This window comes from Drosophila willistoni, assembly GCF_018902025.1.
Source record: "Drosophila willistoni isolate 14030-0811.24 chromosome 2L unlocalized genomic scaffold, UCI_dwil_1.1 Seg196, whole genome shotgun sequence".
NCBI classification, from domain to species: domain Eukaryota; kingdom Metazoa; phylum Arthropoda; class Insecta; order Diptera; family Drosophilidae; genus Drosophila; species Drosophila willistoni.
The window spans coordinates 8,951,547-8,979,153 of record NW_025814048.1 but is presented as its reverse complement, the minus strand read 5'-3'; the positions used below and the strand labels follow the sequence as shown (position 1 = coordinate 8,979,153).

General features: G+C 38.3%; 6 protein-coding genes across 8 annotated transcripts; 2 read left to right on the top strand and 4 right to left on the bottom strand.

Annotated features, from left to right (window-relative positions):
- Nucleotides 1-28: 28 nt before the first annotated feature.
- On the bottom strand, nucleotides 29-10,422 carry LOC6639954 (activated Cdc42 kinase-like). 2 transcript variants are annotated; one of them, XM_023182147.2, is made up of 8 exons: nucleotides 10,349-10,420; nucleotides 8,793-8,862; nucleotides 8,273-8,699; nucleotides 7,117-8,214; nucleotides 6,356-7,056; nucleotides 6,007-6,268; nucleotides 578-1,858; nucleotides 29-518 (listed from the first exon to the last, which is right to left on the bottom strand). In XM_023182147.2, the coding sequence occupies exons 1-8, from the start codon at nucleotides 10,350-10,352 to the stop codon at nucleotides 315-317; spliced, it is 4,047 nt and encodes a 1,348-aa protein (XP_023037915.1). In that variant the 5' UTR covers nucleotides 10,353-10,420; the 3' UTR covers nucleotides 29-314. The 2 variants fall into 2 exon arrangements, with proteins under 2 accessions (XP_023037915.1, XP_046866219.1); XM_047010263.1 differs by lacking the exons at nucleotides 29-518; nucleotides 578-1,858 and adding an exon at nucleotides 3,612-5,761 and having other exon boundaries at nucleotides 10,349-10,422.
- A 63-nt stretch (nucleotides 10,423-10,485) lies between these two features.
- LOC6640133 (tripeptidyl-peptidase 2) lies at nucleotides 10,486-15,565 on the bottom strand. Its single transcript, XM_002062937.4, has 11 exons — nucleotides 15,210-15,565; nucleotides 14,746-15,082; nucleotides 14,126-14,678; nucleotides 13,511-14,065; nucleotides 13,331-13,452; nucleotides 13,113-13,269; nucleotides 12,843-13,048; nucleotides 12,507-12,782; nucleotides 11,449-12,438; nucleotides 11,083-11,383; nucleotides 10,486-11,017 (listed from the first exon to the last, which is right to left on the bottom strand). Exons 1-11 carry the CDS (start codon nucleotides 15,372-15,374, stop codon nucleotides 10,645-10,647), a joined length of 4,035 nt encoding a protein of 1,344 aa, XP_002062973.2. The 5' UTR covers nucleotides 15,375-15,565; the 3' UTR covers nucleotides 10,486-10,644.
- A 259-nt stretch (nucleotides 15,566-15,824) lies between these two features.
- Nucleotides 15,825-16,927, top strand: LOC26528843. Of its 2 annotated transcripts, none has more exons than XM_023174890.2 (3): nucleotides 15,825-16,027; nucleotides 16,219-16,305; nucleotides 16,765-16,927. In XM_023174890.2, the coding sequence occupies exons 1-3, from the start codon at nucleotides 15,929-15,931 to the stop codon at nucleotides 16,894-16,896; spliced, it is 318 nt and encodes a 105-aa protein (XP_023030658.1). In that variant the 5' UTR covers nucleotides 15,825-15,928; the 3' UTR covers nucleotides 16,897-16,927. The 2 variants fall into 2 exon arrangements, with proteins under 2 accessions (XP_023030658.1, XP_015034356.1); XM_015178870.3 differs by lacking the exon at nucleotides 16,765-16,927 and adding an exon at nucleotides 16,599-16,715 and having other exon boundaries at nucleotides 15,836-16,027.
- Nucleotides 16,928-16,988: 61 nt separating this feature from the next.
- On the top strand, nucleotides 16,989-20,314 carry LOC6639916 (tyrosine-protein kinase transmembrane receptor Ror2). Its single transcript, XM_002062938.4, has 4 exons — nucleotides 16,989-17,708; nucleotides 17,761-18,046; nucleotides 18,108-18,350; nucleotides 18,411-20,314. Exons 1-4 carry the CDS (start codon nucleotides 17,322-17,324, stop codon nucleotides 19,673-19,675), a joined length of 2,181 nt encoding a protein of 726 aa, XP_002062974.3. The 5' UTR covers nucleotides 16,989-17,321; the 3' UTR covers nucleotides 19,676-20,314.
- Nucleotides 20,315-20,320: 6 nt separating this feature from the next.
- On the bottom strand, nucleotides 20,321-27,535 carry LOC6640079 (apolipoprotein D). Its single transcript, XM_002062939.4, has 5 exons — nucleotides 27,473-27,535; nucleotides 26,419-26,578; nucleotides 21,706-21,860; nucleotides 21,575-21,647; nucleotides 20,321-21,516 (listed from the first exon to the last, which is right to left on the bottom strand). Exons 2-5 carry the CDS (start codon nucleotides 26,554-26,556, stop codon nucleotides 21,244-21,246), a joined length of 639 nt encoding a protein of 212 aa, XP_002062975.2. The 5' UTR covers nucleotides 26,557-26,578; nucleotides 27,473-27,535; the 3' UTR covers nucleotides 20,321-21,243.
- Nucleotides 20,395-20,838, bottom strand: LOC124459996 (holotricin-3-like). Its single transcript, XM_047009972.1, has one exon. It carries the CDS (start codon nucleotides 20,836-20,838, stop codon nucleotides 20,395-20,397), a length of 444 nt encoding a protein of 147 aa, XP_046865928.1.
- Nucleotides 27,536-27,607: the final 72 nt, after the last annotated feature.

Below are 27,607 nucleotides of genomic sequence, written 5' to 3'. Positions count from 1 at the left end.
CCTTTTTTTGAAAGCCAAAGCATAGTAATTGAGTTCATTTTGTTAGAGTGTATTTGTTTTTGATTTCGAATTGCATATATAAGTACATAATGAGATTCGTTTACATAGGTAAAGTAGGTAAGTAATAGGTAGATAGGTTGGTTTTTGTTCTTGTTTTGATTATGTAAAGGAAACAATGTTTCAAGCAGTGATTGAAGTTGATGTTTTCTCTCTTAGAGTCCTAAACGAAATGCTTAAAAAATAGTATATTATTCTCAAAAAAAAATAAATGTTTAAGGCATTGGCGGTTTCAATAAAACAAATTGTTTGTTTTGTTAGAGTTTAAGACTCTTTAATTTCTGTGCCGTTGTATGCAGATCCCATTCATGCTCCTGCAATGCTTCGAAAGCTGATTCCAGGCTTAGTTCATTCTCTTTTTCTTCCGATTCCAGCATATTTTGTAATTTGATTAGTTTAATGGACTTGTGAACATCCCAATTGATAAACTCTAATGAGCTTAGACAACGTTGAGGTGTACTCTGAAAATATAAATTCAATTAGACACTTAGAATATATGCTATGTTATTTATATACTCACCGCCTTGCCCAGAACTTTGACCATTATTCTCACTTCATCCGAATCAACGCCACGTTCGCATCCCTTGGGCTTTTTATCGGAGAATTCTAGCAAATCCTCACAGCTTACCGAATTGGAATGAGCCAATCTTGCTGCGGTGGCAGCAAAATATTCCGCCTCTGTTTGAGGTTTTGCAGAAGTTGATGGACTTGTGGATAGAGAATCTCCATTCGTGGTCACTTGATGACGACTCATGGCCTGGTTAACCGAAGCTCTGACCTTTTTGAACAAAGCATTGCCAGCCAACTCATTGTTCCCCTGATCCGTTGATGTGCTGGGAGTCGACTCCTCTGGTTCTTGTTGTTGTGGTGGCTGCTCGAGTTTTCTTGTTTCCATATTTAAATTGATCTCACCACCAATCTCTTTGCCCTTGTTGTACTCCTCTTTTTGTATGGAAAAGTTGTAGAAGCCATCTGTGACATCTGGCGACTGTAAAATGCTTTCCTTGCTGATATCCGCCTCCAGTATGGACTCAAATTGCAGCGAAGCACTGTCGACTGTCAGACCAGCTGCATCAGCCGGCATTAGCTTGTCCAGATTTTGATACGTATGCGATGCCTCAATGGATCCCGTCATTTTGGGCATATTCTCATATTCTCTTTCCGCCGGGCCGGTGGGTCTTCGCACAGCGGCCACCACTTCAATGGGTCTGCCTGCTGCTGCTGCTTGCGTTTGTGGTTGCTCCTGCTGTGGGCTCCTTGCGCCACCACTTGCCGTCTCCGTTTCACCAAAATCTGTGAGTTTACTTAGAGTTCGCTGCAGTCCATTGGCTGGTATAATCAATGGATATTTTCTCACATGTCTCTTGGTACTGGTTTTCACCTGCTTTTTACCCTCACGCGGTGGCAAAGGTATGGGATTCGATGGCTCCGCGGGGGAGTCTGCCTCAGGAAATTTATAGCTCATACTGTTATTGCCAGTATGAGTCATATAGCTGGGACTTTCGCAGGCTTCTGTTGGTGTGGCCAGCAATTCATCCCCACAATCATCTGCAAATCTCTGTCTGCTTAGTTTGGCCAACTCAGCTTTACGTACTCTTTGGGCCGCTGATCCTCGGGTGGGCAAGGTCATCGGTCTCGATTGTATGGCTGCCGAAGTTTGATGATTCAGAGATTGCAAATCAAATTCATCTGTGTCCATGTGACGCATCAAAGTGGCCGCTGGACTGGGTCCTATATCGAGCATATTTTTACGCTCAATCAGGCTATTGTAGGCTTCTAATCCTTCTTTGCCTATTAGAGACTAAAAAGAAGAACAAACGAAAAAAAACCCCAATAAAATCATAAAAAAAGGGAAATTAACTAAAATAAAAGGATAAGAAGAGATATAAAATGAACGTAAAGTCATTGACATTTCTTTTTGTTCTTTATTGAATCCCTTTAAATATGCACAACATTTCATTTCAATTTTTGTTTTTCTTTTTAGTTTTTGATTACCAATAAATTTATCTTTTTGTCTGTTTCTTCGAATGCAAACTTTTTGTTTTTTTGTATAGATAATACTTGAGTAAATTTAGTTATTTTTACTTTTGACGGGTTGAAACGCTTCGAACGCATAGTTTAGAATTTTAGTTTTGTTTGTTTTTGTTTTGTTTTTAAGTATGTATATATTTAATGTGTATATATATAATATATATAATTTGTTTCTTGTTGTATATAATGTTTAGATTATTTATATAAATGCATAGAATGCGAAAATCTTGTTTTTAGTTTTGTTTTTTCTTTTTCTTTAATTTCTTAGTGAGGTTATAAAAAAAGTTTTTATTTGTTTAATTCAATTTGTTATTTTTTATTTTGTTTATAAGCAAATATTTGTTTTCTTTACTTTTGTTGTTTTAGAGAGTAAGAGAGAGAGAGAGAGAGTCGTCTCGTACTTAATATTGAAAAAAGTGAGGCAAATCCTCAATTAGCTTAAATGCCTTTTTTTTTAATTTAAGTTTTTTATTTTGGTGTTGTTTTTCTTCTCATTTTGGTAGTTTTGTTGGTTTTTTTAACTATTGTTTAACATTTGATTTTTGGTTTTTAAGTTTAGTAAAAAATGCAAGCATAAGGATATGGCACATAACACAGATTGCATCATATGTACGTCAAGTTGTATCTCTGATGTGTGGACAAGTTTGGATGTTTTCTTTAAAGGATTGTCAACAGTTTTATATGGTTGTCTGTTAGTGTGTGTGTGTGTGTGTGTGCAAGGATGTGGATGACTGTTGTTTGTCTTCCTGTGTGTGTGTGTGAGAACTAAAATCATCATGAATTTTGTTATCTTTATGGCCTTTCTTTCTTTCTGTTTTCAGTTACCCTGTTCGATTCGAGTGTCCCTTTATGAATTTTGTTTTTAATTTTTTTTATGAAGGGATAAATGAGCCCTTTTTATGTTTAGAGTAGTAAGTACTTAATACTGTTTCCCGCCAACCAAGCTCTTGGAGTAGTAATTTAGGATAATGTATGAAAATTTCAATTTCGGCATGCCGAAAACTTTCTTTTTAAATACCCTTGTATTAGAATCGTTAGAAAACCCTTTTGTCTATCTTTTGGCAACATTTCTATAAAGTTTGTATATCTATCTATCCTTAACCCATATCTTTCCTTCACTCAAGCAGATCCTTTGCAAGGGTATTCACAAAAATTTCAATCTCTTTAAATATGTTTTTTGTCTATTTTCTTTTGTTTGGTTTTTGGAAGCCTTTTTTCTTTCCAGTTTTTTACTGTTTCCTTTCTTATACAAAAAATTCTTTATGGAAATTACATTAAAAAAAATCGTTTCGAGAATTTTACTACAAAAAATTTCATCTGTGAATATTTTTGTTTTGTTTTTTGTGTTTGGTTTGTAACTATTTTAATTCGTTTATTGTTCGGTTTTCTTGTTTGCTAAGGAGGCAAAAATCTTTCATCATTATTATCATTGCTGAGAGGTCTTCGGTGTTTTCTTATCTTCTTTTCTCTTGGTTTAATGTTTGTTTTTTGTTTTTCGTTTTGTTTTTTATTAGTTAAGGCACACTCTCTCATTGTTTTTTTGTTTTTTGGTTTTGGTTTTTTGATTTTGGCTGTAAATACTTCTACAATTTACTTTTCGACCCAACACACACACTAACACACCCCATCGACACACACACACACACATATCGTGGATCCTGGCAATCCTTTAATCCGATAAAACATTGCCGAACAGTAAATTGAGAACATATTTCAGCATTTTCCTTAGTTATGGAGCCGGACTAGGTGGTATACGCGGCGTAGTTGTAGCCGATGCAGTCGCATTATGATATTCTCGACGAAATTGAAATTCATCACCGCTCTCCGTGCTCGACGATGATGATGAATCGCTAGAATTGGCTTGTCCAGCTCTGGCTGGTGTTATAATCGATGTGGAAGTATTTTGTTGTGGCTGTTGCCTCCATACGGAGGCATGTATCTTCTCTGGCCAATGAAATTCGGTTGGTCTTTGAGGTTTTTCCATCACCTGCTTGACTTCTTCGGGTGAGCTGCCTACAAAATTGGTTGAAGTGGGACTTTTACCAGTCAGACGACTTATATCAAATTCATGTAATGCTGCAGCAGTTGCTGCTGTCCCCCCTGCGCTCAGAGGACGCAGGTGGCCATTGCCGTTGGCAGAAGAGGATCCCGAATCGGGACCATTAAGCATATAGCTAGTGGATTTCACTTGATTTAAATAGCCACCGCCAGCAACGATTGGATTGTAATTGTTGCCTGGACCACGACCACCAAAGTCATAAATACGTTCATCATAATGGAATGGCTCATAGATGCCACCAACACCTCCTGCCAGTGCTCCTCCACCTCCTCTATAGAAACTCCTTCGTTGATTACCCAAATTGTAGTGGGGAGCCGACTTGATGCTCGAATTGGAGCCATAGATTTGTCTTGGTGATATGATAATTGGCTCATCTTGGCAAGCGGATTGCACCTGTCGATTAAGACCCATGCGACGACGTCGGCTTAAAGAACCACCGGAACGTATATCGCATTCAGAACGCGCCAAACTGGGCTTACAATTGGCCTCTTCCCCGCTTGAAGAACTCGAGTCCAGAGTCATGGGATTGTAGCTGAGTCTACGCAAGGTTCTAGCCCTTATGGAACGTGGCTTATACGAGGCCGAGCGACGCGGTTGTGTTCCTTGCTGCAAGTGACGTGATTTTACACGTTGTTGTGGTTGCTGTTGCTGCTGCTGCTGCTGTTGTTGCTGCTGGTGTTGATGATGCTTTTGTAGCTGGGGTTGTGGTTCAGATAAAACCGGTGAGTTAATCGGTTGGAAGCTCTCATTAAACGACGTGGAACGCTGACGATAACGATAAACTGAACTTTGACTGGCATTCAATGCCGATTTAATGGGTGAGGCATTGGCCAACAATTGCTTGGCATGGCCAAAACGTTCATAGCCCAGTTCATCTCTCAAACTGAGCACTGGCGGTGCACTAAACAGCAACGCTTCACTCTTGATGGGAAAATAACTTTCCATTTCACGCTCTTGCGGACTATAGCTAGATTTTTGACTACTCCTTCGAGATAGCGATATGTTTGTGTCTCTCGAAGCGAAGCCCGTATCTGGAGTACTCGATCTCTTGTCCTCCAGGGCCGCACGACTACTGCTGCTATTCTGTTCGTTCTGTGTCAGACTGGAAGCCAAATTTAGTTGAGCCTGATTGTGCATATACTGCAAATGTTTATCCAAATGGCTGGTGGCAGCATTGAAATCAAACATAGTCTGCACCCCGTTGCTATAGCTGTAGACAGCCGATGCGGATTTGAGGCTGCCAGTGGTAACGGCACTGCTTATGCCACCATCATCCATGCTCAGCAATTGCTGATGCTGCAACTGAGCCGACGATGGCAATTGATCATTGAGCAGTGTATCATTCGAATCACTCTTATCCAATTCCGTGTACGTGTGCATAAAATCCAAATTTAATGCTTTTAATGTATTCTCAATATCCATAATATTTTCATTGATATTATTGCTGCTGGGTGCCGCCGACGATGACATCGTCGCTCCTGTTGACTGTTCCAAGTTCAAGGGTCGAGTGAGAATTTCCCTTGACTTTTCGAATAGAAAATCGGAGCTTTCCTTATCGAAAATGGGAATACGCAAATCCGAGTTGTTTTTTATTTCGCTCAATGAACGAAAACGCTATATCGAAAACGAAAATGAACCAACAAGGAGAAGGAAATATGCGAAACAAAATCGGAACCAACCAAAAAGCAAAAAAAAAAAAGTTATAGGAAAACCAAGGAAATGAAGGTATTTTACATAAATGCAGAGAATAAATAGAAAAAAGAAAAGTAGAAAATTAGAAATTTTTTCTAAAAGCTTGCAAAGCTCACAAAAAAAAAAAGAAGTTGGTGCTAATGGGTTATCTATTGGGGCTTAGTCACCTGTATATCCGGAATACTTTGCAGCTCTTCAGTAAAGTTCTTTTTCTTGGAATAGGGTGAACTATGTTGACCATTGCCAGCACCACCTTGATGAGATGAATTTGGGGTATGATTGCTGCCACTGGCAGAGCTGGCCTTGTCGCCGCCTCCACCACTTGTGCTGCTGCTGCTGCCCCCGCTGAGATGTGGAAAGCGAAAACTAAATTTACGCTTTGGACTGTGCATGGTGGGCGTGTGATCCATAACCAAATCAATCATGGATCTGAACAGAAATAGATGAGAAAATAGTTAAAGAAACTGTCCACTCTCTCTCTCTCTCTCTCTCTCTGTCTCTCTCTCTTTCCCTTACCTGGCACTTATTTCATTTGCCATATCAATGGCATGATTTAATATTTTCTCATCCTTTACCGAAATTGGTTTAACAGTTCCTCCAGATGACGATGATGAGTGTTTCTTTTTGGAAAGTGTTGTGAGCAAACCATGACCATGTCCTCCTCCTCCATGTTTATTGCCATTACTATCACCTGATCGGCTAGAGCATTTTGCTCCTGACAATTCAGTAAATTCATTTTTTCCATTGGCCTGTTCAAATCCTGGCGATTTGGGTCCACTAATTGAACCAAACATTGAGTTTATCTCATCCATTAGTGAGGGACCAAAATCAAGTTTATCTGTGGCTATCTCATCATCGGATATCTCATGATACTCATGAGGATCTGATGATGGAGTACTGCGCCAGTGATTGCCACTTTGACCATTATTGTTCTGCAAGGCGAATGCCATCTGCTGTTCGTCCAGCTTAAAGGGATTGGTATTGGTCGTTTGAAAATCAAACGAACTTTGACCATTTTGGGAGGCTATCAATTTGGGTGTATGCTCCGTGGAGGGTATAAAAGTAGGATTCATTGAATTGGCTCCATCGGGAAAATAACCACTGGCAGTCTGTAGTGAATCTGGGCTGGTGGGCGTGGGCGGCAGCAGGAGAGGAGTTTGCTCTATATCCTCCGACGGTTTATACGGAGTCACAATCTGCTTGGGCACATGATTGTACTAAAAAAAAGGAATAATTTGCTTATATAACAATAGAGAGATCAATGTTATTTGACTTACATTCTGAGAGCTTCCCAAAAAGGCAATGTCACCAAAAGTAGCTCCATCTATGCCCACATGTCCCGTGTGCTTGAAATCATTTTGTGGCTTCGATATCATTTCGGTGCGTAGTTTTCTTTTACTTATGCGATGATCGCTCACACGACTACCAAACGAATCCCGACTGGAAGCTGGGCACATGGCCGGTAAGCCCTCCAAGAAGGCAACCGTATTCGAGGGATTGAAGTAACCCGTTTTTCCCGTGCTCAGAACGCCCTTCCAGAAGGGTGTCCCCGTATTACGATCCAGGACACTTATAATATCACCCTGGCGATACATTAAATGATCCTTTTTGGCCTCCAGGCAATTTACCACTGCCTTTAATTGTTCCGGCTTCATGTCAGGCAATTGTTCATAGATTTCATTGAATTTCGGACGCTTGGCTGGATCATCCTGCCAGCATTTCATCATTAGAGTATAATATTCACTGGGGCAACAATCGGGTTGTTCTAATCGTTGATAATTTGGAGCATCGATGGCCTCCAGTATTTGCAATCCTGTTAAAGCAGCCCAGGGTTGGAAACCATAGGAGAACATCTCCCACAAACACACACCATACGCCCACACATCCGAGGAGTTGGTGAACCGAAGATAATTAATACATTCCGGAGCACACCAGGCGATGGGCAGCTTTAGATTCACATTAAAATTGGTCTTGTAGTAATCCTTGCCCACACCCAAAGCGCGCGATAGACCGAAATCCGAAATTTTCACTTTATCCTTGCTAAACACCAAAATATTGCGGGCCGCCAGATCACGATGAATGAGACGCTTCTGTTCCAAATAGCGCATGCCATTACAGATCTGTAGGGCGAACTCACAGAGCGTGGGTATTGTGAGGAATGAGACACGTAGACCAGCATCCTTAAGGACCTCGAGTAGGGAGCGTAAATGCGCTAGCTCAGTGACTAGCATTAAGGAATCTGTGGCCAGGACAACGCCATAAAGACGCACAATATTCTCATGCTCAATGGAATGCATTATAGCTGCCTCCTTTAAGAATTCCATGGGATTCGATTGCATTCGCTCGCGACACAGACATTTAATGGCCACTTGTATCTGGAAAAGCATTGAATTTTAATGAAATATGTTGATATTATTAGGTGTAGCAGCTTACCCTCTCACTGCCATTCGTCCAGACGCCCTGCTGGACTATTCCAAACTCTCCAGTGCCCAATTGCTTGTTCACACTAATAGCATCCGCTGGGATTATATGCTTATTATTGGGCACTTTGCTAGGTGAATTGATGCCAAATTCACTGCTACCACTGGCCAATGATATAGCTCCTGCTCCAGAAACACTGCCATCTGTCGATAACTGTGTGGTGCCATCTCCTGCATTTTCCCCGACCCGCTTCGTAATCATCATCGGTATGGAGGGAGCCTGCAGCAGACGCTTAATCTTGCTGAGGTAACTGTGAGGGAAATGCTTTTCATAGTATTTACGCAGTCTTCGGATTTCCGGCCTCGAGAGGCCAATGAAACGTAAATCCTCATCCGTTGCATACTTAAATTGAGCTGCATTCGTTATTTTCAATTCGTTTCTGTTGTTCGGTGTAGTTGGGGGGCGAAAGGGAGAAAGAAGCAATTAGCATTGAATGGGATGAGATCTCAGATCTGATATGTGTTCCACTTACTTAATGGCATTGTAGTACTGTTGCAGTTCGGACTCGGTAAGGAATTCGTATAAATCAATTTGTGGATACTCTGGACAAATATATAAAAATAAACACATTAAAATCTTCTATATATTGCTTGGTATACACACATATGAATATAGACAAAACGACCACACCAATAACAGCAAAGAAACAACCCAAACATTCCCATTATCTGACCTTACAGGAGCGGATTAGGGCATACTCGTAGATAATTATAATTTTATTTCAAATTAATTAATGCTTAATTGTTAACCGGTTGATATACACAATTGTTTTGGCCAATTTAAAGTGCACACCAGAGTCTTCCAAGTGGAATACATGTCTACTTGCAATTAGACCATTAATTCTGATTAGAATCAGTGGGATATATGAGATGTAATCGTACTGGAACGGTTTCAAGTATCATTCAAACTCAAGTGGACAAAGGAAAGAAGAAGAAAAAACTTAAACGTATGACTGTAATTTAATAGCCTAGAATAATTTTGTGAGAGTTTTAAGTTTCATTTTGTATAACTTTTTTTTACAAAGTGGTTCTAATTCGAAGGTTATTGAAGTAGTTTCTAATGGTTTGAGTGTTTCTTTTCTATTTTGTCTAGAAAGAGCCGGCTTTTCACTTGAATACGTGCCTGACTTCATTCCATTCCATCCCACAGATGGCTATTGACGACGCCAACGCGCAATATTCATTTCCTTTCCTCGTTCTAAAGTGATTTAATTTCTCCAAAAATATGTGTATACCTCTATGTATATAAAAATATCTGGTTCCAAAAATGAAAATATCTTCTCTTTATGCCTAAAAGTTCCGTTTTCCGTTGACACTTCCCCCTACCTTACCTCATACCCTTCTCACCAACCCACACACAGACACATACGCCCAGAGGAGGGAGATTGACACAGAATTCAGATTGTTTTTGCCGCTGCTGTTGCTGCACCCGCATTTGTCATCCGCCTCCGTAGCTCCCCCCTCCCAACACTCACACCTTTCAAGCCCATTCCCATTGTGTGGCCTGTTTGTGCAAGAAAAAAAAAAGGAAACACAAGCAACACATGCAGACACACACACACATGTGCATGTGCGTAACTACATGTGTAAATGTGTACACAAATTGCTGATAATGAGACTTTGCTGAAGAGCCCTTCACCCCAGATCCCGGACATTATCTCTACTGCAAGTGGATTTGCAATTTGAGTCATGGGTTTTCATTTGCATTTCCTTCATTTATCAAGTGAAACTTAAAAAAAAAGTTAATGGGGCTTTCCCGCAGGATTAAGGTTTGTCCTTGAATTTGCAAAATAAAATCGATCGGGCAATACACACAAACGCAAAACACTCACACACAAACACATATATATATATATTTGTATATATACATACATCGCCACTGTTATACGTAGTGGCATTGCGGAGAAATAAAAACCTTGTTTTTACTCATTTTCCTTTCATTTTTCACTTTTTGCTACTTTTCTACTAAACACTCGAATCAATAGGCAAATTTTTCCGCTTTTTAATATATTTTTTAAGTCAAACTTACCCATTTTCTTATGGCCTGTGCGTCTGCATTGTTTTTTTTTGTTATTTTTTTTTTTTTTGCTGCAATCAGTTTATTAGTGTGACCAGCCCAAGATGGTGGAAAATCCCTTATTGTATTTTCAGTGTGCAAAAATGCAGTTCGAATTTCAAATCATTTTGTATTTCATAGAATTGTATTAGATTTTGTGTTTTTTGTTTTTTCTTGCAGAATTACATATAAAACAATAATAATTCACATAAGATTAAATTGATTAAATTGAGAGTAAGTGTATAATTTAAATTTGTCTTGTGTGTCCTTTAGAACAAACGATAAGTGCTGGGAAAAGCAGTAACGGTCATGCGCTCAATAACAGTTTTGGTATGATCATAGCCCAGGGATTGATTTATGGCCGCCAGTTCCTCAAAGTATTCCCGATTGCGTTTATCCTCAATCAGTTTAATCACATATTTATACATGCGTCCGTAATGATTATGAGCATAGGCATGCCACAGTGAGAATTGTATTGCCTTGGAATCATTACCATCAACAAATTTAATGATTTCCGTATAGATCTCATTAAGATCAGCAACACGATCTTTCACATTGTCATCCAAAATGGCCAATTTGGTTAAGGCAATACCCTTCTTGCTGAGCGCCTCAATTAGATTATTCTTCTGCTTATCCATGTTTCTGTAAATTTTTAGTTACATTGATAAGCCTACTGGGATTTCTCTAAGAAAAGTGTATTTACTTACGTCTTAATCTTTGCTGCATCCACTCTTGTGTCATTTTTGAGTCCATAATAGGAGAGCAGTGATTCCACATCAGATTCTTTGATAACACTATCAGCCAGTTTAATAATACGTTCCAAAGCACTGCGTTGCTTCTTTTGATCTTCACCTTCTTTTTGCTCTTTTCCAAGAGCAAATGCCAATGGCAATTGATTGGGTTTCAATTGGTTGGATTCAATGTTTTGGATGAGCAATAAATGAGCCTGCAAATGCTTGGGATGAGCTGCCACAACTTCTTGATAGATTTTTTCAGCCAACTCGAGTTCTGCAAGGAAGAATGAAATTAATGAAAGATTTTAAATACCTCAACTTGGGGTTTCCATTACTTACCGCCTTTCACTATATGCGAGCATTGGAAGTCGCGTAGGCTCTCGGCATAATCATCGGCACTAGTTTTACCCTTTTTGGGTGAGCCAGGACCTGTTCCATTTTCTACTGGCGGCTCGGTTTGTGTATTCACACCATCGCCAGCCGCTGGACTGTTTACCGAAACGGTTGCCTGCTGAGCCTTGGGCTTGGCTGCATTTGCATTTACAGCTACGGCTGCCGCTGCCGGTGTGGCATTCGATGAGCTATTGTTGTTTCCAGCTCCATTGGAATGACTCTTCTTTTCAGTCGGATTCATGATATAAGTAAATGGATGCAAGGCAACACGACGACCGGCTTCATCCTTGGGGAACACCAAATTCCCGCTCAACCAAGCACATTGGTTCGGTAAATTGGCCTTGGTGAGACGCTCCTGACCAATGGGCGCCACATAGAGAACCCTTGTAGATGTCTTCACATAACCAGTGATAAGTTTACGTCCACCCACAACACACTGATTGTAGTTCTCGTAAACGTCCAAGGTAAGCATATTGGGTAGCTTGAAGGCAGCCACCATATTTGCTTCCGAAATCTTTTCCAATACATCTCGCTTCTCATGACGCACCTGCAGGCGTATGGTATAGTCACCCTTCTCCAATTTGGTATAGAACGTATGGGAATGGGCATCGCCCGTGGCAATTTGGGCCTTATTCACATCGAATAGCATCCACATTTGTGACTCAAACTCGGCCTCATAGAGCAAATCATTGAAAATTGGAGCATAGATGGCAACCTCAGCGGCTTTAGTCACATTCAATGAGTAGACCAAAAGATTCTGATACACTTGACGTCCTTCGGGAATAACATCACGGCTAGGGCTCAAGGGAGAGATTTTCGCTTCAGTGGGCTTAAGGACAACGGCAGCATTTTTCAATTGTAGCAGTGGCTGAATTTCCTCGGAGACAAGGGCCTCAACCTCCAGCTTATGTATTCCACGTCCAGCGTGCATGACATCTGAGCAAAAAAGAAAGAATATTTAATACAACTAAGATATACCCTCTCAAGTAACGATGCCAACTTACAGGCATTGGGATTGTGGGCTTCGATGCCGCGGAATTCCAGACTATACTTCAAATGACTTTGGCCATGGTTTGACCAATATTTGGCCAAGCACAATTCTAAAATTGTACCAGCCTTTACTCTAAATGGAGTAGTACATTCATGTTCTGAGCCGACGCCTATAATCTTCATTGTTTCCAGTTTGCGGCAAGATAATTTGGGCAACAATTGATTGGCATGCAAAAAGAATTTGCCTATATCCTGACCGCGATTGGGATCAGTGATGCGCATACGAAGAACTAAAAGGAGATATGTTTAAAATGAAAATCTATAAAGTATTAGTCAATCACTCCACTTACCTGCCCAAGTGGCACGTTCGGGCACAAGAATGAAATCTCTTTGTATGGTATTTGGTTGGAATTCTACACTCTTGTCACCTTTCGTGGAGGCTGGCTCAAAAACAGGTGTATTCTGGTCGGAATTAAGGACATGAGGCTGCACCACAGTCACAGGAATCTCAAAAAGTGGTCCCTTTTGCACACAATCCGTATCATAGGCGCGAATCCTAAACGATTAGATTAGAACTGAATTTCTCCAAGAGCAGTCAAGGTATTTTGTTGGATACTTACACAGCTGAATGAACGCCTGGTGGAAGGCTTGCAGGATCAATGCGCACCACAATTGAACGTGTTCCATAACTGAGATCTAAAAATGCGCCGCACTGTGCCCAGGGCTCAGATGAGATTAGATTCAAACGCACATTAAAGTTAAACTTGTCCTTGGGATCTAAGCAAATACGTTTAAAGTTTAATGGAGTTCAAAGGATTAGAGATGTTCTTAGACTTACCCGCCTCCTTGTCATTGAAAAAGATTGGTTCAATATTGATATTGTAGTCGACATAGTTGCGCTGCACACCCTGACGCAAATGAATGCCCTTGGTCTGGTGGTTGCCCACACGAACGGAGAAACTAAAGATGATAGCAGACATTAAAATGGAATTATGGAAATTGATTGCATCCTACGTACCGTAACATATTATCCTTGGAATTGCGATGCTCGACTAAATGTTCAAATGCTTTCTCCACATGCAACAAACCATGCCCCTGGGCAAAGGGATCAACGTAGCCCAGTTTCACGGCCGTATTGCTAATAGCTCTCTTAATGCTGTATGGTGAATACTCAATATTTTGTTGCTTTAATCCGGAAATAAGCAAAGCTACTGCTCCAGCCACATGAGGAGCAGCCATGCTGGTGCCGTTCATCAATTGCGATTTGCTCATGGTGAATTGAGGCACTGAGGTAATCGCTCCACCAGGAGCACACACAGTCACTCCCTGACCACCATCGATGCAAGGGTCACGAGAGGTCCATGTATAAACGTTTCCGGGTAGCTTCTCACGCATGGCATACTCGGCCTCCATCATTTGTGGCGAAACATAGGCTCCCACACCGATCAAACTGGGCTGGCTAATGTCGGGTGGTGTGCCAACTGTGCAGAGTGCGGGACCATGATTACCAGCTGAGGCCACCCAAACGACTCCGTATTTGTTGACTATCTCGTTCATAAGCTCACCAATGCGGCTGAAGGAGATTGAGTTGAATAAAATTCCCGGACAGACATAGAGTAAAAGGAAATCTTACCCAGAATTTGACCAATTGGCATGTTCGCCATAGCTCATATTAATCACATCGATACGTCTGCCCTCGCGGCACAATTCCATCACCTTCATCATTGCTCTGACCAAAGCAGTGCCCGTTTCCATAGAACCCAAACGACCATCTCCAATGGTCATGGAGACAATTTTGGCATTTGGAGCCACACCATCCAAATCGCGAGACTGATGATTTCCACTAGCTATGGAGGAGACATGGGTACCATGCGGTGAGCACATTCCCACAACTTCCAACACATTTCCCTCATCATGAACATTGACCGATATGGAAAGGAAATCATCCACATTCTTAGTCTCATGGGTCCTAGTGTATTCTCCTATGCTCAAGGCATCTGCCAAGTTACCCTGCTCTGTGGTGTCTATCAGCGTAAGCCAACCGTTGTCCGCAGTGGGTATTAAAACGCAATCGTATGAGGTCTTGATATCATTATAGACCTTTTCATAACTATTGAGCATTTCCAGTTCATACTCTAGATTATCTTTAATGATCTTTTTGTCCCAGGGTAATTTGGAGGCTTCACCTATGGCAAAAAAAAGGAAAACCTTAATTCTTAGAATGCTACTGAATTGAAGAAATTTTGGTCCAACCTGGATTTTGTGTCTCAAACTCAACCAGTTTGCGGCTTACATTGGCAGTGGCTGTCTTATGGGGTTTATCCCAGGTCTTGAGTTTGGCCTGGTTGACTATGTTGTCTCTAACCTTAGAGGGCACAAGATCGGCAAAGCTTTTCAAACCCACACGCACGGCTCCCTCCTTGTCGGCATTGAGGGCAAGCTGTTCCTTGCTGAGCTTTAAAGTTCTACCTGAGATACCCTTAAATTCTCCCTTCTCATCGGGCACAACTTTGCGCTTCATGTCCACATCACCGCAACCGGAGCAGTCATAGCGTTCTATAACTTTAACAGATTTCCCATCGCTAAGAGTCTGCAATATACACACACATACATACATAAATATTAATAAAGCCGACTCACCGAGAGCGAGAGAGAGAGAGCGACAAAGAGAAAGAGGAAGAGAATATGAGCTAAAGGGGGATAAACTGCCAACTCACTTCTAATCCAGTGGCTCGAGGATCCACCCCAGAATCAAAAATGGCAATTGTTACATCTCTGCCATCATATTCAGGATACTTTTGCAGGAAATTCAAGACTCCAGTCTCTGCTTTCGGTACCAAAGCAGCCGTGGGAAATGACTCTACAATTCCGCTATTAGCCATCTTGTCGTTGTAGTTGTTCTCTCGGTTCACCGGTTTATGCACAATTGCGTTCTTCTTTTCCTGTTCTTTATCTAAGCGAAATCTTACTATTTTACTATTTTTATCTAATCCGCAGGCAGTGGAAAATGTACGCAAATTTTGTATTTGGTTCCAAGTTAAGGCAATGTCGGAGTTGGAGACGGAGGATGCACCTGCAATGACTTTTGTAAATATGATACGTCGATGTGACCAAAGTAAAATTAGTTAAAAAATACCAAACTGGTTCCACAAGAACACGAAAACAATAATTCATAAAAAAAAAATTTGAATATTCTATTCATTAGACAGCTTGTCAAGAGAACATATTTCAAAATATAAATATATACTTCTGCCTATACACAGAAGTTTGTCAAAAAAAAATAATAACTTTGTTAAAACATTAGCTGGTTCCACTGCTAAGGCCTTCGGCTCTCAAACGAACGGTCACACTGTTGCCCTCTGTCACAGCTGTCAGCTCACTTTAATTCGTCTTCTTGTTTATAAAAATCTTAACAAATAACACAAACGCTTGGAATATGTGGTTCGAAATCCTACCTGGAGCGGTCATCATCACCGTGGCCATGTCCGTGCCCATATACGCCATGTATGGACTGCAGAAGCTTACATTGGGCAATGTAAGTCGATTTAATGGAGATTTATCAAAATTCTTATATAACCGCAATTGCCGATGCACTAGACTGAATTTATTCAACATATTAACACTCGGACATAATCAATTCACATGAAAATCCAACTACTACTATTTGAATTCAGTTCCTTTCTTGTTTAAAACAAATAATTTAAATTATTTTATACGTATTTACAGGCCTTCCGACGCAACATGGACGAGCGTTTCGATCGTGTTATGTATCAACGCGACTTTCGACTGACCAACAATCCATATTTGATGAATGTAAGTGCTAAAGATTAATCAAAGACATCTGATTTTCATTTGATTTTTGCATGTTTTCGAGTTAGTTAAGGTATAAGCATAAATAACGGTGGTTGTATTTCATTTTAATTTTCCACTGTTTACAGTTGGTCTATGTAAATAACGGTATTTGGTTTTAATTGTTAATATTACGTATATGTATTTTTTTCATCCTAATTGCACTTTCATTTCATTTCCGCTTTGCACGCTCATTCATGTTCAAAAAATTCAAAACTCTTTACTCAGCTTCCCGAATTTTGAATTTTTATTTCCAGGGTCTCGAATCGATACCAGATGAGAAAAAGAATTAATTTTAAAAAAATTACTGCAAATGTGTTGATTGATTTAAATTTTAAGTGCAAAAAGTGAATAAATCAGAAACTAAAGTGAGATTTTAAGAGTTTACTTCATGGAGAAGCGCCCTTTTTTTGTTTTTTACAGGGTCTAGAGTCAATATCCGATGAAAATCGCGATGAGGAGAACGATCAAACGGCCAAGGAGGACTTTGATGTGGGCGACGATCCCGATAAGGCCAAGAATCAAGATAAAAATACACAAACAATTGAGGAATAAAAAATGATTTCGTTTCTGACAATTAGAATAAGCATAATTTGAGTATTTCTTAGAGGCATAAAATGAGCGCGGGCAAATAATGAACAACCCTGTTTTCCCAGTAGAGTAAAATCAACCCCCAAGAACCAACCGACCTCCCCGCCTCCCTTCCCTGGCTGTGTCCTGTCAAGTTTTGTGTGTGGTATTCGGTAAAAAGGCGTCGACAGCGAACGGCACAGAGAGACTAAGGAAAATAAACAGAAATTTTGTTTTTCCGACAATTTTATTCGGCAAAATTTTTGCAAAACAAATAAAATGTTCTCACATTTTATTACTATAGAAAAGTGATTTAAGTTACGCAAGGAGTTTAGTCTAAAGTATTGTCTAATCATAGAGGATTTAACTCCATAAATTTTCTATATACACAAAACTTGTACCAAAAAGTTATGGCCGAGTGGAGAGGGCGGAGGAGTAGTAGTTGGGGGATAAGAAGTAGCCGCCGCTCTTTCATGTTCTGTGGTTGGCTTTGCGTGTTTATATTGTTTACCAGGCAACAGCAACAACAAGCAACGCATGCCACCTCCTTGAATGCCATTGAACAGGAGGAGGAGATGTCCTCCAATCGGCGACATCACCAGCATCATCATAACAACTATGAAGAGAAGGGCTATTGTGCACCCTATACGGGTAAAATATGCAAACAATATGTCACAGGTCAGGTATGGTATAGTCTTGAGGATCCATCCGGAGGCTGGAAAAATGAACAGGTTACGACTGCCCTGTGGGATGAACTAATTGCTGATCTAACCGGACTATGTCGGGAAGCGGCAGAGGTGAGTATAAAGGAGGAAGGAAGAAAAAAATAATAATTGCTTTCATTTGCAGAAAATGCTCTGTGCCTATGCATTTCCACGCTGTCATTTGCTCGAGAGTGGAAGAGCACAAAAGGTTCCATTATGTTTTGAAGATTGTCAGGCCACTCACTTGCAATTCTGTTACAATGATTGGGTTTTAATCGAGGAGAAGAAAGAGCGTCACATCTATCTAAAGAGTCGTGGACACTTTAGGCTACCAAATTGTTCAGCCTTGCCCCATTATAATGCTTCCTCAATGAAACGTCCGAATTGCTCCTACATTGGTTTAACCGAAATACGTGAATCTGAAGTTAGCTGTAAGTATCAAAATCTCTTCTCTCAGTCACCAAATACCTATTAAGCTCTTCTCCCTTTCAGATGATTGTCGCAATGGCAATGGACGCTTCTATTTGGGCACCATGAATGTCACCAAATCGGGTATACCCTGCCAGCGTTGGGATAACCAGCATCCCCATAAACATATACAGCCGCCTTTGGTTTTTCCCCAACTGATTGAAGGTGAAAATTATTGCCGTAATGCAGGTGGAGAGGAACCTCAGCCTTGGTGCTATACAACGGATGAATCTGTACGCTGGCAACACTGCGATATACCCATGTGTCGTAAGTTTAAGTGTAAATAATCCACAAGTCCTTAAATTAAGCTTCATATCAAACTTCTAGCTGACTATGTGGATCCCATGGCCAAGGATTTGAATACGCCAATTAAAATGGAAAAGTTTTTTACACCTTCAGTGATATTTCTATTAGCTGGCATTGGTTTCATTGGAATTGTGCTTTTGCATTTGCTCATCCTACTGATATATAAGGTTTCCAAGCATAAGGATTACACTCAGCCACCAGGACCAGCTGTTGCAGAGGCCAATTGTGCGGGAGAATGCAATTTGACAGTTAGTCGGGAAACTCTCAACAACACCATGGCCAAAATGGGCACCATTAGACGCAGTACGGCAACTATACACAGCAATTGTGTGAATATGACGACAATCCATCATCAGGCTACTATCCAACATGAACCGAAGAGTTCCAAATTGAATGCACGTCTCGAAAAGTTGGAATATCCGCGCGGAGAAATTGTCTATGTGCGTTCGTTGGGACAAGGAGCATTCGGACGTGTCTTCCAGGCCAAGGCTCCGGGTCTAGTGCCCGACAATGACGATCTTTTGGTGGCCGTGAAGATGCTTAAAGATGATGCCAGCGATCAAATGCAAATGGATTTCGAGCGTGAAGCTTGTCTTTTAGCCGAATTCGATCATGCGAATATTGTGAAACTGTTGGGAGTCTGCGCTTTGGGTCGTCCCATGTGTTTGCTTTTCGAGTACATGTCTCCAGGTGACTTAAGTGAATTCCTACGCTCCTGCTCCCCATATGCCACTCATCAGGTGCAACATCGAGATCGTTTACACTTGAATGAATTTAATCTACTTCAAATGGCAGCGAATATTGCAGCTGGAATGCTTTATCTAGCCGAACGGAAGTTTGTTCACCGGGATCTGGCCACCAGGAATTGTCTAATCAATGAGCAAATGCATGTGAAAATTGCCGATTTTGGTTTATCGCATAAAATCTATCTGCAGGACTATTACAAAGGAGATGAGAATGATGTAATACCCATACGTTGGATGCCCCTGGAGAGTATATTGTATAACAAATTCTCTTTGGAATCAGATGTGTGGGCCTATGGCATTTGCCTCTGGGAGATATTCTCCTTTGCACTGCAACCGTATTTCGGGCTAACTCACGAGGAGGTTATCAAATATATCAAAGAGGGCAATGTTTTGGGTTGTCCGGATAATACGCCGATATCGGTCTATGCTTTAATGCGTCGCTGCTGGCTGAGGAAACCAAGCGAAAGACCCGGTTTCGCAGAGATTAATCATTGTATACAACACAGCATTGCCGAATGGGAATGCAAGGCCATGCTATAGACATGTACAAACAAACAAAAAACCAACAAATAATTGCAATTACTCCGTCGCGCAGAACCGTCGCAATCAGCCCAACTCAACTCAAATAATGCTCTTCCGGATGTCTTCCGAAGTGCAACAAAATTATATACAAAATCATTATTTAGAAAGAGGCAAAGATCTGTAGATTTCCAAACAGATTATTCCTATTTTAAAAGCACTAAGATCAATTTTGATATACTTTGAACTTATAGAAATTGATTTTTCTCGATCTTCAGATACAAGCGATTTCTCCACTCGGAGGATCCTTAGTGCAGTGTGTTACTACATCCTTTTATTTTGCTGTAATTTGCTTTGAAAGACTAAATCTCATATGATTCTTTGCCTCTTTTACACGTAAATTCAACGAACAAATAAGATTGTTTTCCCACAACGAAACATTCATCCGAAATAAAATAGAGAAAACAAAAATGTCAGCCATTTAAATTAATAAACTTGTACTGTAATTTCATATCTAATCTGTAGTTTTAAGACTTCTCACGACCATATTTAATAATAAATCATGAGTTTTTACTAGAATTAAGATACACTCCATATAAAATATATGCAAACAAATAATTACTAATGGGATGAGAAAGAGAAAACAATTCTCCAAGCAAAGAAAACTTATGTTTAATGTAATTTGTATTATATTTGATAATAACAATAATAATAATAAATAATCAAAAATCATTATCAATTCAACAATAATAATAATCATAGTCATCGTAATAGTAGGAAGAGTATCCATAAGGATATGGACGACGGCAACGATTATAAGAATATGGTATGGGCACAGGCAAGGGAACGGGTAGTATGCCACCAAAGCCCAGACCTCCTCGATAGCCGCCATAGCCAAGTCCTCCTCGGTAGCCACCATAGCCAAAGCCTCCGCGATAGCCACCGCCTCCGAAACCATGACCAGGAGGACCTCTTCCACCGCCGCCGAAACCACCTCTGCCGCCTCCACCGAAACCACCTCTGCCGCCTCCGAATCCTCCTCCATGGCCACCGCCAAATCCTCCTCCATGGCCGGCACCACCTCCGCCATGGCCACCGCCACCTCCTCCACCTCCGCGTCCTTCACACTGAATTAAAAAACTACCGATAAAGGCTAAAATCAAAAATAATTCGAAACTTTTCATTTTTGCGCTTTGTTCTAGACCTTTTTTTCTTGACAATTGCAACTGAACTGATTGAAATTTGAAAAACCCGAACAAGAGTGAGATCTTCTGGAGACATTTTGTTTATTGCAAATCAATTAGTATTACTATCATAATTGCAAATCATTATTGACGCGGATCAACAAACGAAACAAAAAAAAAAGATCCCCAAGTCGTGCTCGAGTTTACCTGCAATTTTTCACAAATTCTTTTTTGCTTTTTGTTTTTGTTGTTGTTGTATTCTGATTTTTGTATATTTTTCATCATCAGTTCTCTCCAAATATATATCACAGCAGCCTAAATTCAAAATAATTTTACTTAATATACATAAATATATAGACAAAAAAATACTCAAAGTCAATCGAGGTGTCTTGAGTGATTTTCTTCTCATAACACTTCGGGACACATTTTGTTTTTACTAATGACCAATCTCTCTGGATCCAGGGACAAACGTTTGAGTACATCATAGATCTTTGTCCGTATATCGACCACAAAGTCACGCTCACGACCCAATATCCAAATTTGATCCGAATAACCCAGAGAACCAATGCTGCCGCATGACCATAATATGGCGAAATTTTCATAATCCGTATAAAGAACTTGATATTTGCCAGAACCAGGTAAAAGTCGGGCTATAACCTCCGGGAAACGTGTATTGAACTGTAAAAGAAAAATTGTCATAAGTTCAAATGGGATAACTAATAGCAATAGGTAATACCTTAAAATCCATTATAGATGAGCGACTGTTCTCGGGTGTGGCATAGCCCAGATTCACATTTGGATTGCCAGTTCTAAAATTGTTAATTCGATCAAATAAAGTATATAGAACTCTATAGTAATGTTTCTTACATGCGATTTATTGTTTTAATGGCTACCTCCAATTTAAAGTTATTAAATTTTGATAATTCCGCTTTATTATACGGCTGAAACTCAAAGGTTGTGCAACCAGATGCAATTTCCGGCAAATAGAAGGAACGTTCCACTTCATACCAGTGACCGAGAACCTGCAAATATTAGCAAAAACAAAAGTTGGAAGTAATTAATTTATAAATTCTATTAAAGAATGGGTATTTGAAAAGACAAAACTTTTTTAGAACTTCAAGTTGATTATCAAAATGTCTCATAGGACCAAATCAATTCAGCAAGTTGGCTGAAAATTTGATATGTTCTACTAAAAACCCTTTGATGTATATCAATATATTACATAGTCCAAGATAAATAAGATAAATTCCCATTCTATTCTACCATAAAACCAAGTTTTACTTAAGAAATTGGTTTAATTTCGGTATCCAAGAACGATTTTCCCTTCAAAAAACCTGATATCCCCGTGAATGGCCGATTTCCCCCAGCAAAATATTGAGCTAGGGGTTACCAGAGCGCAGTTAATATTGAATTATTTCAAAAATAGTGTCGAAATTTGTTAAATTATCAAAGAATTACCCTCTCTGCTGTTTCAAAATACGCTAAATTGCGCTAAAAAAGACGTTTTGAAATTTCATTCTTCATTTATGTTCTAACTTTCGCATTGGAAACATTTTAGGTTGCATTTTGACGTCTAAAACTTATATTTAACCATTTGTATTGATATTAAGCCCTGATGCTGCCTTAATCCGGCCCTGAGTTAAGAAAAATAAATGGTTCACGTTGAAATCAAGGAACACTATATGGAAATTTAAGAATTCTTTTTTTAAACAAAATTTTAAAGGTGCACTTTGATAGTTAGACAACTTTACCAGTCAATTTGAATGTTAATACTTTTTTTTTTGCTCTTCTCTTATTACTCATAAACATAATATCTTTTAGCTCGACGTTTAACAAGAATTTAAACAAAATTTTACTGGCAAAAAATCCTGAAATTATAATATTTTTAAAAATAGGTTAAAATGTCAAGTTTTGTTCACTTTGATCAGTACCGGCTTAAAAGGTATGCATACGATTATACTTACAAAACATATTTTATCCCATTTCATACCTGAATATTTAGGAATCTTTGAATATTTATGAGTCTTTGAATTTCTAGGAACATGTGGAACATTTTGTGCCTAAAAACTAGCTTTTTGCGAATCGCCAAAACCAATATTACTATTATGTTCCTCGATTTCAGGTTATTCTATACATGTTTTTAATTTGAATGTTTGTTGTTGGTATAAACTAGTGTTACGTAAAAGTGTTGAGATATAACCACGAATGGATTAAAGCAGATGTTGCTTATAAAGCTAAATGGTCTGATTTTGAACTTCTCTCTAGAACGAAACCAAGTTCATTCTATAAAGATCTTTGATCTTACTTTTTATATACCTATCTTTGAAGTATTATCAAAAATTTCACAATTTCCCATTATAACAATAAGGAAACATTATACTGCATTCTCTACATCGAAATCTAAAGAAAACACAAAGTAAGAAAACTTCTTGATATATTTGAATATTTATTTAACTAAAAAGTAGGATGACAGAAGTCGAAAATTTGCCATAAATCCCTTAAAAGTATCTCTCATAAGCTACTTTCGATTATTTCGTAAAATTTCATTTACTCATAAAATATTTCAACTTTTTAATGGTCGAAAAAAAGAGAAAGAGCCGAAACCGAAACTCTTTTTGTTTTTTTTTTTTTTGAATAAATGAAACATTCATTTAGTGATTTGCGTCGGGAATTGTAATTATACATGACTAATTTATAATCAGTGAAAGATATTTTTTAAAATCTATATAGCTTGGAGGAAGGGGTGAGAAGTTTAATATTTAAAAATATGTAATTTTCGTTCCATATTGACATTTCATTGACATTTTCCCTTTTATTAATTAGCACAAGGCGTTTGCCTAAAATGTGTTTTTTATTTTATTATCATTTTTATGTTTTATATCAATGGAGATTGTTTGTGGTGTTGTGCATCATCATGCTGATGGATGAACTTGAACTAATTTAAGGCCAACAGAAAACCAGTTTGCACGCAGAAGGAGACAAAGATGGAGACGGAGACGGAGATGGTGGTCACCTTATATGCATCCACTTCTTTAACTAGACAAATACCATTCCAAAAAGCCAGCACCAAGGACACTCGACTCTCAAGTCTGAGTGCTGAGAAAATTGGCATAATCAATTTTTTAGTGACTGAAATTAAATTGGTTAAACAATTTCAATTGGACCTCCCTCCCTATTAGCATAAAACCAGATCAAGCAGAGCTTGGAACTGGAACTCAGAGAGAGAGAGAGAGGGAGGGCGACAGGGACAGAGACTGCGTGTTAGGCCAAACTAATTTAATTGACTTGTTGACAGACAACGAACAACAACCAAGTCAATGAATTTGACATCGTTTAAATTATATGGATAAGAGATCGGGGCAAAGACCTTTAGCTCTTTGTCAACTCCAGAAGCGTATACAAGTAAAATAAACTGACTTTGAACCGGCCTCCCCCCTCTGCCCTACCCCGCCCGCTGAATAGATCATCTCAGCTTCTTTTACACATAGCAAATGCGACTTGATATGATGATGGGCAACAGTTGAAACCTGTTTAAAAAACAAACAAAGCACAAAAAAAAAAAAAAAATGTTTATGTCTTACACGCATTGTCAACAAAGTGTGAAGAAGGGGTCACAAGAGTAGGAGGAGGAGGAAGAGGAGGAGGAAGAGGAGGAGGAGGTGCAGAGGAAAAGGTATTTTGTATTTGTAACCCAGTTAAATGCTTACTCATGACAAATCTGTGAAATCCAAAAGCCAGATTGATAGTTAAGGCGCGTGCCAAGTTCAAAGAAAGACTAGAAAAAGAGGCTCAGAGAAAGGCTTTTCATTCTAGGAATTTGTAATCAAAGGTAAAGACTTCAATTAGATGGATTGAGATCCATCTGTTGATCACTACATTCATTGTCTATTGATTTATAAAATGATTTTCAAACATGAATATGAGAAATTATATTCAATTATATGGATTTAGCCAAAGCACTCTTTGTCCATCGTAACAAGAAATGTTAAATGATTTGATTGATTTCATTTCATTTCTAGGAATTTTCAATCAAATCCTTTAATAATCGTAAAAACTTCAAATAAATGATCTGTAGATGAAATATTTTTTGATTATTGATTTTGAAAAGAAGATTTTACAAAGATGAATAAAAAAATTTTTACAAAAATGTGATAGGATTTGATTGATTTAAAACAATATGCAATGTTTCAAGTAATTTTTACTTTTGAACTATAAATTTATTAATATTTGATGCTAATTATTTATGAAATAAACTTCCTATTCAACCGTTTTCACTTCTTAACTTAATTATACAAAATCTTCAATATTCCACCAGATAAAAATTAGTTCAAGTTATTATAGCTTTTAATAGTTATTTGATCATAAGGGATTAAGGGGAGCCTGTGGCAATTTAAAATCCTAAGTATATGTTTTTTGGGTAATAATGTAAATTATAAGATCACTTTCCATTGTGTAAGTTAGAACATAAATAAAAATTGGTCAAAAACGATTCGCAAAGTTAAAGTTTTTTTTTTATCAATTTTTAAACACACGCAAAATTAATGTTTTAATTTTGACAAGTTTGAAACATACATATTTAGTTAATCTGCCTTTTTATTTAAACTGTATTTTCGCCAATTCACAACGGATTTAAAAAACTTTTATGTTAATTAAATCGGATTTCACCATTAAGAATAAGGGCAATAAACACTTGGATATAAAAAAAAACTTATTTCCATCATGATATTTTGCAAAAATTGGCAAAAAATTTAGGTATTGAGATTTGTATTCAGAATCTGCATTTCAGATTGAAAGACCTTCAAATAACTTCAAAATAAACACATAAATTTTTCAAATACTCCAAAAATTGATCAAATTTGTTTTATTTTGGTTTTTTGGAATACATATTTTGTTGGTAATTGGCATTTTTTGTATCTTTTAAAAAAGTATGTTGAAAATAAGCCTGAGTTACATTTCTACTTCAAAATATTCAGTTAAAAACAAACAAAAAAGTGAGATATCACTCCAAAAAATCGGTTAAAAAGTGGCAAAATTTCAGATCCACAAAGATAAGTTTTAAAGAACTAAATTTTTAAATTAAATGTTTGTCAATTCACCTGTTTTGCTCAGAACGGAATGAACATTAAATTAAAATCTTTTAATAACCCTCTCGGAGCATCTCAATCCGTCACTGTTTCATAAGAGTTTCAATAAAATGACCTCCAAAAAACAGCAAATTCTTTATTTGATAATTTGATTTTAAATCATTCTAAATATATACTAAATAGACCATTAAAATAAGGACCTTAAGATCAATTGTGGTTATTCACCTTTAGTTAGTTTATACTGTTTACTTTGTTTATGATAATATTAAGCATTTCCTTTGTCTTACATGACGATAAAAGAGAACTAGCTGCTTCTGAATCATAGTTGTTTACACACATTAGTCGGATATATAAATGTACATATTGGAAAATGTATTTCTAAAAGCAGACTTTGTCAATGTCTTGAAGTACATTTCCTGGTACAAGTTACAATATGACTTAAAGTAACTATTAAACTAATGGCAAAACATATGTATATCACAATTTATAGACTTACCCGACTCATATTGAACTTTGGCATCGATGGATATTTGGGGCAACGTCCAAATCCATAGGCATTTGTCTCCTTGGATGTTAAACAGCATAGATATATAAGCGAAATGCACGCAAAATCGCGAAATGTTTGTTTTAACATATTTGTTTTAGTTTTTTGTTTTCTAAAATCAATAACAACAAAAACAGTAACATATATATATAAAATGTGGTAAACTTTTCAATTTCCGTTATATTTTTACTGGGGCCTTATTGATATTCCACTGAGAGGAGAAATGTGTGATAATAAAAAAAAAAAACACACTCATATGTACGTGCCCCGGTCCCCGGCTCGGACTTGTGTAGTCCATTTGTGGCTTTTTGATATCTTTGTTTTGATTTCTTCTTTCGGTTTTCTTTTCGAATGGTATGAGGAGTGGAGGAGGGAGCAGGCGGTTTTCGGATGACTGGCATTAAGTGCAGTGAGTGAAAATTATAAGCTCTAACTAGGTTGGCATAAACAAAAAAAAAAGCAAAAAAAAAAAGTTACGTAAAAAATAAGAAAATCCAATACCAAAAACCAAGCCAAGCTCTCTCACATACTCAAAATCCCAAAAGCATGCGAAATGCAACTGCAAAACTGGTTGGTTGGTTAGCTAGTTAGTTAGTTACTTATTTTAGTTGATGTTGATAATAATGATGATATTTTTATGCTGTGGTAGGAAAACGATTGCGCATTCATTCATAAAAATAAAAGGAGACAAGATATTTAACAAAAAAAAAAACTAGGCATAAATAAATGCCCAAATTAAGGAAGTTGTTTGCAGCAACCCAAAGACCAAGTTCAAATCAAATGATTATGCAGAGATATTCAAGGAAATTCAAAGAGTCACTCGAATAGAAAATGTGTTAATTTCTTTCACACACAAACACACACACAACAACAACAAATACAAAATTGCTTGTTAATTTTTTTTGCAATTGCCAAATCACGATTTCACTTTAGTTTTCTAAATGGATGGGTGCTTTTCTTAAATGCCATCTTATTGATATTTCTAAACAAAGTGTAAGTATTTTACATCGCGTTATTCTTTTCATTTGTCGGTGACGGCCAACACAGCTTGACGCAGCAACCGTTGAAAACTAACTGACAGCTGGAGCATTGTTTGAAATATTTAAAATCAAATTTTATCAACATGTATGGCAATATTATG